A 12,195-nucleotide genomic window follows, 5' to 3' on the forward strand; every position below is an offset into this window, starting at 1 on the left:
CCATTGCGGAGCATGTAGTAGTCCAGTGTCCTTCCAGACTCCAGCCAGATGCCTTTTCTGGGGTCTTCATCAGACAGAAACAGACCATAGTCTGAAGCTGGAGCAGCGAGGAGAAATATCAACATTTAACAGACCACTGCTGGTGGTGAAGGTTGTTCCTTATGCCAGGATCAGACTACCAAACCTTTTTTTTACCCTCTCCCGCCTAATTTGCAAATGTTACGTGTTTTGTGATGCTGGTTAACGGTTGCACCGAGCGCTCTTCGTGCACATCTGCAAACATGGCGAAGCGAAATGGGAATGCTGATGCTGGTGCAGTTGGGTGGTCTGATCCTGGCATTAGTTTATTACACAATATTACATGTTACACGACAGAAAAGAATGACTGGAATCTTTCATGACAAACACTAAAAAAGCTGTCTCATAAGGGGTAGGCAAATTAAGACTAAAAGTCTGCACACAGATTTGCTTTAATTTTGTATAATGTCTTGTTGTTTTGTTTACTGATTCCCACGCTGAAAGCCTTGGCACTAGCTTGTGAGCCCCCAACAAATCCATTCCCAAACCAGTCAAGTTGTTGATTAACATGCAACATGAGATTAGACTTTTTGTGAAGAAATGTTAACTTCATGACCATTTGAACCATGACACACCCAACTTGTATTTTCGTCTGCTTCTCTGATCATAGTTCGAATCAGTAATATCTCCATCTTTACCCGTGAAGGCTCCGGACCAGTCACAGTGCAAATGAGCTGTAAACTCTGTTGATCCAGCCTACAAACTGAAGGCAGCTACATTTAGGTGAAATCCTATGGCTGTCACTCTGGCAATATGCCTTTGCATCCCTGTTTCTTTTAAAGGTTACTCCCCATCCAGCATCCTTCTTGTGGCATTTTTTTTTTTTTAAATCATTCTCACCCTGTCCAGTCTGAGCCTCAGGGACTCTCTCTCTGATCATCCTACAGGCATCGTAGATGGCTGTGGAGGGCTCAAACTGCATTGTTTTCACAACGTTACATTGGCGAACGCAGATTTTCAGCGACAACGCCACCATCTTGGCAGGCGGTGTGGGTGGGGGCTGCAGCTACACCTGCACACAAAAAAGGACAGAAAGAGGAGGTAGAATTTATTGCATGGCACAAGTCTGGGAGATCCACAACTTGAGCACAGTGATAAATTAGCCAGTGTTGGAGGAGAAGAATGTCGTTTTTGTTGTTTTGGAGAGCGCACATGCACTTTAAACTCATAGTCTGATACACATTTCTCATGCAAAAGGGATCATTGTCATTTGTTTTAATTTGAATATACTAAAAGTTAAGTTAATCCACTTGATAAAACTGATAACATCTTTTTTATTTTCCCTCTTAAAAAAAAAAAAGCACAACCTAAAACCGCTCTTAACTTCCACACACACACAAAAAAAATCTCTTTGCCTTGCACCGCCGTAAACAATGAAATTTTATGAATGTAAATAAAGTGCTAATTTGTGCACAGCGAAGCCATTGTTATGTTTCATAAACCGAAAGAACCAACAACAAATTTATCACTCTCTGAAAATGGCCCATCTGGTCCCTGCTGGGGACAAAGACTCTGAATAGTCTATGAATAATCTGGGCCAAAGACTTTAAAGGTAAAAATAAAGCAACAAAGCAGGTCCACAACAACTGGAAGTGGAGAGGCAATTCAGCACAATCTTTTTCATATTGTGCAACCCACTGTTTAAACACCACACTTCTAAAATCTGTTTCTTCACCAGTATCAAAAACATCGACGAGAGCCTGAACAAACATTATCATTCTCACATATACACAGGCAGCAAAGCAATTTCCAGCTTGTTATATTCTCAAGATAAAGTCAGCACGGGTACTCCACCATTAAACTAACAGCTTGCTACATATTCTCTTACTACATATAAAGTTAAACATAAAAATATCCTGAACAACACACTGGGGGGCAAAAAAAAAAAAAGTATAGCTGTCAGCCAACTACCTCATCTTTTCATGGTTATGTAATCCACATGTCTCACCGAATAAAATCTAAATTCCACTTAAATCGTTTATTATAGGTTGAAAACTATAATCAATATGGCTATAATCAATATTTTTACAATAACAATGTATCCAATGACAATTTGAAAACAGTGTGATAGTGTGAGAGGGGACGCTGCCAGTGATAAACCTACAGTGTATTATCAGCTCAATCTGCAGCTGCCCTCTGCTTTATGCAGCTTTATAGTTTCAGCTCATTGTTTCGCTGCCCAGACCGCAATTTACTGTTTTTGTTCACTCTCACTCCTTTAGTGTCGTTTTCAGCGTAAAAGCTTTAAAACCCACTGTACACTACTGCAGCAGACAGACAGAGACTAGATGGTGAGCACAGTGGAGACCAAAAATAGAGCTAAAAGATAGCGTGAATACTGCACTTACAATCACCAGGTGGCCTGAAACACAACTCCAAATAATATATATGTCTGTGTGTGGTTAACTGCTAATGTGTAAGTTCACTACATCAACTAAAAAAAAAATATGTAAATGTTGTGTTCACAACTTGTTCTGCTTTGTTCCGCTGCTCCCAAGTGGTTTAAATATAAATAAAAACATCAAAGTATATGAATTTTGTAGATGTTTGGGTTAAGTGAAGCTGTGATTCACAAAGACTAAATACAGGAAAAAGAAGGAGAAGAGCTGTGACTGCCACAACAGGGCACCTCCTGTCTGGGATCAATGAGAACACAGGGCTCCTCTGTGCCAGGGCATGGTCAAAGGTCAGAGGTCAGTCCTGGCCATGCCTGAAGTACACAGTCGGCCCCTCATCTGCTCCACCGGCTTCTGACCCTGACTAAGACGTTCAGAATCTGGTTCCTATGTGAGATCTGTTCACATACAGGAGCGACGGTGTTTGCCTGGCACACCATGTTGGCACTCCCCTGCAGTATCCTGAAGCTAATGCTGGTATCAATACAACTAGACATTATTTAAGGATATATATGCACTTGCTTAAATACAATATCAACAAACCAAAAACAACATTTTAGGCAGTCTTTCTAAGATGCCTTTGAAGCAGATCATTAACATTTTTTTGAGAATATTCAAATACATTTCTGATCTTGTTTGGGCTTAATAACTGCATCCTTTGGTGCACTACTTTTCATTGTAGCCTTAAATTTCTCAGTTATTGTTCTGGGCTCTGTCTCAAATCAGTCAAGCACTTCCACAAAGCTCCTGTTAATAGAGGTTTGACCAAAGCCAAACATTTTGTTTACAATTGGATGTAATTCACATTATCAAAGCCTAACAGACCTTAAAGGACAAATCCGTCATTCTAAAACATTCATGCGCAGTTATAGTGATCATGTGCTGTTAAAGCTAAATTTGTCAGAATGAAGTTCTCTCTCAAAGGAACAAACCTAACAGACAAAACTCTCGCTGAAGCCCTTCAAAGACCAGCCCCAAAAGCTAATCCACTGAATGAAAACAACAAAGGCGACTTTGTGGAAACACTGACAATCCTTAGGGTCATTTACAAGTACAAGAACACATTTTTGAAATACTACAAATTGTGTATTGTACGAATCCACAAAGCATCAGCATCTGTTTCAGAGTCACGGTTATAGTCCTCCCCCCAAACCACCACCACCACCACCACCACCCACTTTCCTGTTGATTCGATCACACACCGGAGCCTCGGTGGTCTGGTTTCTACCTTTGGGTGATATTTGTTTGCCTACACAAACACACTGTGCAAAACTACAAAAAAAAATGCGATATTCCTCTTTTAGACTGTAATCGCTGCAGCATCAGGCCTCTCTGTGCCTGAAGAATGGTCATACAAACAGCAGGAAGAAGTAAAGAGATAAGGGGGAAGCAATGATGACAGAGCAAGATAAAATAATAATATGATGAAACGGTTATCAGTGGAACCACCAGCAGGCTCAGCTGGATTACGGCATATGAACTGCAGAGAAAGCTCAGTTACAGCCGTGTAACCGCCAACACAGAAATCACTTTTTATTGATTTTAACATTATGCTACATCGTGGTTCAACATCTGTAACGTGACTAGCTTTGCTGCAATCCACCCTACTCTGAGATGCCTTTTCATTTCACTGTAATTGTATTTGTAATGTGAAACCAGCGGGTCTGCAGTGCTCAAGTTTAATGAATTTCTGGCTTGCTTTTTGCAACTATGTCCCTCCATCAGGTCCACATAAGCCTCATGCTGAAAACAATAATGTGACCAGGAGGTGGTACAGCTGACAGTGCAGCTCTAATGTCTGCATGCATATGAGCATGTTGTTGACCAAGACCAACAAGTTTTCTGTCATTGTTTACAATGGTTTCTTTGAATCATGTTTTCTGTCACCCATTTAGGGTCTTTTGAATGAGACAATATACAATGGCATACAGAAGGGTAAAAAAAATAAAATTAAAAAAAAAAAAAAAACTTTATTCTGCTCTGCAAAGTAGCCCTTAGAGTGTCCTTTGTAGATTTTGCTTTCTTTGTAATGCCTCGGATTTGTCTGTTTGACAAATCTGAGGTTGTGAGGCAGGAGTTGAACAGGCAGCCTGGAGGGAGAGACAAGGGAGAACTCTGTGAAAACACTGTTGGGCGTGTTGACAGGTGCAAAAAAAAAACAACAACATGTTTGGGGTATATGCTTTATGGCTTTTTCATGGAATCCAGAGAGAAACACGAAAATTTGAGATGAAACATGAAATCAATATGTAAATATTCACTCAGCTCAGGTAACCAATTTGACCATTAGCCCAAACAATACCTAATTAGTTTCAACTACGCGGCTGATTAAAACAATCGACCAACATTTCTATTCCTTACAGTCCAATCACTCTTAGTAGTGGGGCTAAAAACTGACAAAGCATAAGCACAATGTTTGCACAATGATGCCACAGGCTATTTGGGGGGCCAAGTGAAATTCATCATTATGTAGGTGTGCAAACTGAAGGCCAAGCTTTCAAAAAAAAACTAAGTCATCTCACATAAAATCCTCTTTGTTATTGGTTATGTCACACAGCATGGTTCATTTATCCTTCCTTAGACCCTGTTGAGCCTCTGTAAGATGTGAATCCTCTGAATTGTGATTTCCTTCACTGCACACAAACAAAGAATTCACGGTAAGGACAGATTTGTTTCAAACAAACACAAGCTGAAAACATTTTCAACTTGTTTAACATCAAACTCTTCTTTACTTTGTGAAGGTAAATCTCTCCTTCCTCCTGCAACAAGACAAAGCACAGTCTCCATCGAAGCTGAATTACCGCCAAAGAATCCTATCATACATTTTCCCTTCCCTGCAATGAGGAAGGATTTGCTGAGATCAAATGTGATGGTAAAGCCCTTGAAACACTTGAGTACAAACAACTCATTAGGCTGCTACAAAATCCAGTGTGGGAATATGGCTCCAGCGTGCATACAGCGGTAAAAAACCCATTTTAGTAATCATGCATGGACTTAATGCAAATTAACAGACATCTCTCTCCGTTTTCGCATCAGTCTCAGCACAATTACCATAGTCCATTAAAAAAAAATCTGTGCGGGATTGTTTATTATCAGCATGCAACTTGTTGAGGCATGACATTTTGTGCACTGCAGGTTACAAGTACATTTATGTCAGTGAACAATCCAACAGTACAGAGTAAGGCCGATGGGAATGTCATCAGTTTTGCGTTAAAACTGTTGAGGAATCACCAAAGTGGTGGACTGACTTACCAACACTGCTGTCCGTAAAGCCACACAGCTAGCGTGGCTAAAAATTACGTTTGAATGGCATTTCATTAGTCATGTTCAAATGTTAATCAACTGGAAAATGTTGAATGGAAAAATTCTTTTAATCCCATAACTCAATATATAAAAACATTGGCAGCATTATCCAATCCTGGGTTTGGCATTTTATGAACTTAACAGTCATTCAGTTCAATTAACTCTAATAAGTTGATAAAATTGCAGATGCAGAGCCAAAAGAAGTTTTAGTAGCAGAACTTACAATTGTAAACTGCAAGGAACAGACAAAGAAATCAGAAACGCTACACCAATTGCAGCTTGAAATCCATGTGATGAGACGAAGAAGAGCTACATTTTCTGTGATGGCTACAGCTGCATAGTCTCATCTACCGCAGCCTGCTACATCTACTCTCGTCGTCTTCTCTCTCTCCATGCCGGTAAAACCATCTGGATGCAGGTCTGTTTGCCTGCATGCTTTATTTACCTGCCTGCCTGCTTTATGTGACCGTACAATTCATCCACCTGCTGCACCAGGATGCTGTCGGTCTGTGGCTTTATCTGTCTGCTTTACTTGCCTACCTTTCAGCTTTGCTCCTCACCATCAACGCTAACTCCTGCCCCCAGAGAGGGAGAAGAGATACCCTCCACAACGTCATCACTTTCCTGTCAGTCATAACAAATGAATGCAGTTTTTACATCCAAAATTTAAAAATTAAATAAAAGCAAAAACCCTGAGTTACAGCAAAAGGAGTCACCAGAATAAAAGATGAATCTACTGAGCCACAAATGCATGGACATATAACACACACAGACAGAGAACATACAAGTCCATAATCATTAATACACTGTACGCTCCCACGCTGTAATACATAAGCACAAAGCATCCCTCCCCCTTCTGACTTTAAACCCCAATGCACCAGTTACACCTACACTCCTTTGATGTACTGCAGGCTCACATAACAAGGAATATTCAACAGTACCACACTGCTGAAACATTTTCCATGTGGTTTACACCAACAACAACAGAAACTAATTCAGGACCAGTTCAATCATAGTGGACTGGCCTTTGTTAAATAATGAATATGGGTATTCAGGAATACATTATTGCACACGGTGACTAGCACTCATTCAATATGTAAACAAATTCATTACATCCAATACTTAGGCCACATAATGACAAGTGAGCAGACTCCATGCTGATGAGATGTGGTTTAAAGCCCGTGGAAAAGCAAGCAACTGGCATGGCTCTAAGGATGGCAGTGTCTGTCTGTCTCTTGGTTGCTTGGTCTATCGGTCCACCACTTTGGTCTAGACTAAACTATCTCAACATCTACTTGATGAATTACGAAGAAATTCTGTGCAGACATTCATGGTTCCCAGAGGATGAATCCTGATGACTTTGGTGATCCCCTGATGTCTCCTCTGGCGCCATCATAAGATTGAAAGTTGTGGTTCAGTGAAATATCTTACTACTAACCACTAGAGACAAAATTTACTACATATATTCAATGTCCCTCAAATGGATTGGTAATCCTCTGAATTTATCTCTAGTACCCCCCGCAGGTCAAAGTTTTCACTTATTCAGTGAAATATCTCAACATCTACTTGATGGATTGCCATGAAATATTGTACAGAAATTCATGGTCACCATAGGATGAATCCTAACAACTATGGTGATCTCTTGACTCTTTACTCTTGCACCACTGGCTGGATGACATTATTGATTGTTGTTGAAATGGCTCGGCAACTTTAGGATGGATTGCCTTGAAATCTGGTACATGAATTCATCGTCCCTAGAGGATCAAATCCCTCAGAGGATTTGATCTCCTGACCCCCTAATGGGTCAGGGGAGGTATTTGGGTTATGACCAAATATCCACAAACATTATGCCTGCTAACATGTTGGCACTTACACTGTGACCATGGTTGCATGGTGACAGTAGCATTTAACCCAAAGTACCGGTGTGCCTAAGTACAGCCTCACAGTGCTGCTAGCATGGCTGTAGACTCTTAATCCTGTTTTTGTCAAACTAAACTTTAACTTGATGAAGAGCCCCACAGTTCAGCTGCCCTTCAGTACATGTTAAGTACAGTTAAGAGAAAGCATTGCTTATTATCATGGAGAGAGTCAGCTGTACTCAAGCAGCTGAGCCCTGAAGGTCCTTTTTAGCCTCGTATCATATGAACCCCGCAAAAGACACCACACAATGGAGATGTACATATACCTGCTGCCAAAGACATTGTGGTGGTGGGGCCACTAGGAAAGATGATACTGTACTTGTTCTACTCTTTCACAACAGAGTGGCCTGGAGCAAAGGTGAAGTCACCCTAGATGTGTCATTTTGGAGGAGGTCAGAGTCACAGAAGGAGAACTGAACCTATCTCAAACTACATAAACGTGAATGCTGCATAACTGTATGTGTATATTTATTTTCCAATTGCGGAGACCCTTGATGAGTTGGTACTGTTTTGTCTCCTCTTCCCGCTAAAGAGGATTTGCACAGACATACAGAGGTCTCACTCAGAGATTTACTGTGTTAATCATTGGATTGTTTGATTCAGTAGCTCAGAAACAAAGGCTTTGACACATACATAGTAAATAAGACATCACACCAGAGGAGGCAATAGGCATTGCACAGAGAGCACCAAAGAGTGAGAGGTAAACAGGTTACATTTTGCCATTGTGCATGCACAGGAGTCGATTTCATTTAGAGAAAACTGCCAGCCTAAGAGTCAGACAAAAGCTCATGAGATAAAAGGAAAATGAGAGCGAGCACTGGAACATGTGGCTATTGTTCGATAGATCAATGAGGCAGAGCAGTGCCTGCTGGGAATGCCAAGGGCCTATTACAGTAACATGCCCTCTAATCCAATATTAGAAAAGCCAACAAGTCAAACAGGGCAATCCTAGAGGAGTTCTGGACCAGGGAAAATATTCAATATTTGGCCAGAGCATCTCGATACCCTAGTTCAGCCAACAGGGCCAAACTGGGCTAACAAAGACATGCTAATTAGTCCATCTGCTTTCTTTGGTTTACCCCTGAGCAGCTTTCTATTTAATTCAGAAACTTATTGCCTCCAGAGATGTGGCAGATAAAGACATTGTTTTCTGATTTCCAGTTAAATCACATATTTTTCCTGTAATGGAAAAAGGCACATGTACAAGACAACACAACCTTATATGACAGTGGCTCTCACTCTGACACCACAAATGGCCTCGGTAGATGTAGTGAGTATGAGGAGTGCTTGAAACTCAATCATGTTTTTTTCAAAATGAATCTGGCTGTATAGAAACTCCATTTCCAGTGCTCTAATACAGATACATAGATAATATAGATAAAACAAGATGAAGTTTAAATTAGAGATGTCTGCTACCAAAATCTGTGAAAAACAAATACAAAGATAGAATCTTTTGCTCTTGAACCTTACTGTGACACAGGCCCCCCAAATCTTATTCCTGACTTACAAATGCACATGGTGGGGAGACTACTTTGCTCCCGGAAGATGTTGCATACTATGAGCTGTCTATTACATATGCACTGTCAATAAAAATAATAATAATAATAGTCTGTGCAATGTAGAGCTTGTAAGGCTTCATCGTTACCATCCAGAGTGTGTCTAGTTGAGTTATTATGAGGGAATTAATTTATCCAGAATCAGAAAAAGTGGATTTGCTCGAGCGGGCTAAAGGAATCATGTTGAGTTCAAATGGAGTTACGCTGATTTTGAATTTATGCAATGCAACACGAGAAAAATCTCTTCACAGTAAAAATTTTGTAATTCCTCTTTGCGGTTACATTTTAATTTCCTTGGGTAAGATGAATGAAGTCTCTTAACTTTACCTTAAACTTAAAACCACTAATGGAGAAAGTTGTCATAACTGCAAAAAAAAAAAAAAAAAAAGCAGGCTTCTCAATTCTAGTCGAATGTGGATTTTGTTGGCTGACATGACATGTTGGTTGACTGTCACGAGCAGATTTTAATCAGCTCTAGCTAGAGTAAGCTAATGTTAATGCTAAGCTGTCTCCAGCCGACTTGGTAATGGTTCAGCCCATTTTTGCTTTAAAACGAGAGTCCTCCAACCTGAAGTTTGTTTGTCCCTACCCTGTGAAACGATGCAAATATTTATTAAAGCAGCGCATGTTGAGTAGGATCATGGTTTACAGTTACAGATCCAGACTCTGCAGCTCCAGAGGCAGGAATAACAAGCAGGACGTTGCCACTATCGTTACCCCAATCCATTCCCTATATTTCTGTTCTTGTGTTAATATTTTGTACAAGCTTCAAAAAAGACACTACCCTCCCAAACACTTGCCGAGTATTGCGTTCTTATTAGAGCCCCACGCACAGCTGATGGCTTGCATGTCAGTATTTCCTCAACTGCAGAGACATCCTCCCACATATAGACATAGGGTTGGAAGTCTTGACTATTAATCAATGATGAGTCTGTTTCAAACTGTTTACCAATTAGATGCACATCTGGACCAAGCCAACCTTTTCTACTCAGCCGCGACTAAACCAGGTTTTAGCACCGCCGTCGTCATGTCCATGCAAATACCGTGTAAACAAAACATTGGAGATTACCTCCGTCTATTCATCAGACAGAAATGGAACCGATCTAAAGCATACAGTCTTAGTCACACATGGGCGAGCTGGCACAGTTCAGAGTGAGGTCATCATCATGCAGCAGGCTGAACAGGGTGGCAGCGACGGCCAGGAGGTTAAAAGAGTGCACTTGTGACTCCGGAGTCACAAGAAAATACAGGGTGAGGAACTGACCGAAGATCACTGCCTTTTCTAAGTGCATTCGAGTCAGGCAGTGACTCCTGCTCCTGATGTGGTTCACGCAGGCTCATGTCCAAGTCCAATTTATTTTGTGCAAATGAAAGCGGGCTGATTGAATGTTCTAAGTCTTTTCAGATCTGACAGAGAGCGTATACTGCAAAGAGAGTCTACAGGAATGAATTTGGAAGACCGTGCATGAAAGCATCAGGTTTTAAAAGTTAACTTGTCAATGAAAATTTATCAGAGTATCAGAGGAAACAGGTTTTTGTTTTTTACTTTTAAATTGGCATAAGACCAGACTGGGGATTAGAATAAAAATGTTACGTGCATGATGACCATACAAACTACTGTCTTTTTACCTTTTTTTTTTTTTTTCTACAGCAGCTTACATGTCAGACGGAATACAAATATTTACAGCTGAACAAAAAAATAAACCCAGGGCTTAACTGCTCTTCACTATGGCACAAGGCAGCTCTGACACACATTTACACAAACACACACCTACTTGAAAAGGAAGCTACATGTGAGAAATACAGCCTGTCATGATAATTATCCACCTGGTTGGTGGTGGTGTCTGTTGCCTGCCCGTGTCTTTGTGTGTGTGCGCATTTGTAGGCGTGTGTATGAGTGTGATTGAGAGAGAGAGAGGGGGAGAGAGGGTGGGAGACAGAGCCTGGCAAATGGTTGAGGCAGACAGGTGATGCATCTCTGTCGGCAGCAGCATCGACGCAGGTGTCGGGTTTCATGCTGAGAAGAGAAGTGGCAAACAGTTGTCCAACACTCTCCCTCTTAAACAAAACAGAGCTTTTTGGTAAAGTCTCGTTCAACTTAATATGGTACAGGGTCACATGTCAGTGAGGCAAGTTACTGTTACATTACATTTTTGTTGGGTTTTTATGTGGCCATAAAAGGGAACAAAAATTGATGCAAAAAAGAAAAACAAAAAAAAAACTGATGCATGGTTTTCAATCTTAGTGTTTCTAAGATTGAAAACCATGAGAGGGATGGACCTAGGATCAATTCAGCCTCTTAAGCAGAAGAGAGAATCAATTTGAAATCTGAAACCAAACCACCATCAGCCCTCCTTCCTTTGGCACAATATGTCACACAGTTATCAACTTTGATGGGCACTTGAAAACTATGGGGGGCTATATGAGACTACGCATTTATGAGCCACCACTCAGAGTTAATCCTGTATTACAACCTTCCCCCAATCCCACGTTTCAGTTTTCTCTTAAAAGACAACAGCTTTTGTTTTCTATTTAGAACAGGGATTCATCCTTAAACATTACTCTGACAACTCTATTGCTGCTTGAGGATGTGTTCAAATACCAGTTGCCATGGTTACAGAGGCTGGCTGTGGCCTTACTAAATATCTGATCCGTTTTATAAGGCATGGAAATGAGAAAACTCTACAGTTCAACTGAAACTTGCAGCTTGGTATATTTGTGGATCAGAGCTGCTTCTGGCTGATATTTTCCACTGATATTCAGTATCTTGCTCGTATAATGCTCGTTTTATGCCATCAAGTAAGTCATATCATTTAAGTGTTTACCGGTGAAATTTTTGTCTAGGTGCAAAGCCTCTAAAGCTACATTCCGACAATGGTTGGTCTTGGTCTAAAGCACAGGCTAAGTGATTTCTTTTGGTTGGATTCGTAGCTCCTGAAAGCA

The 12,195-nt window shown here is 40.7% G+C and overlaps 1 protein-coding gene across 1 annotated transcript in view; it reads right to left on the reverse strand.

Moving 5' to 3' along the window:
- tln2a (talin 2a) overlaps positions 1 to 12,195 on the reverse strand; it is a 91,850-nt gene that overhangs the window by 50,491 nt on the left and 29,164 nt on the right. The window contains exons 3-4 of the mRNA XM_040126853.1: positions 919 to 1,090; positions 1 to 97 (exon numbers count right to left, since the gene is read on the reverse strand). The exon at positions 1 to 97 is cut by the window's left edge and continues 1 nt beyond it. Coding sequence (XP_039982787.1) covers positions 1 to 97; positions 919 to 1,054 — 233 coding nt within the window. The 5' untranslated portion in view covers positions 1,055 to 1,090. The remainder of the gene's footprint in view (positions 98 to 918; positions 1,091 to 12,195) is intronic.

This window comes from Xiphias gladius, chromosome 1, assembly GCF_016859285.1.
Source record: "Xiphias gladius isolate SHS-SW01 ecotype Sanya breed wild chromosome 1, ASM1685928v1, whole genome shotgun sequence".
NCBI lineage: Eukaryota > Metazoa > Chordata > Actinopteri > Istiophoriformes > Xiphiidae > Xiphias > Xiphias gladius.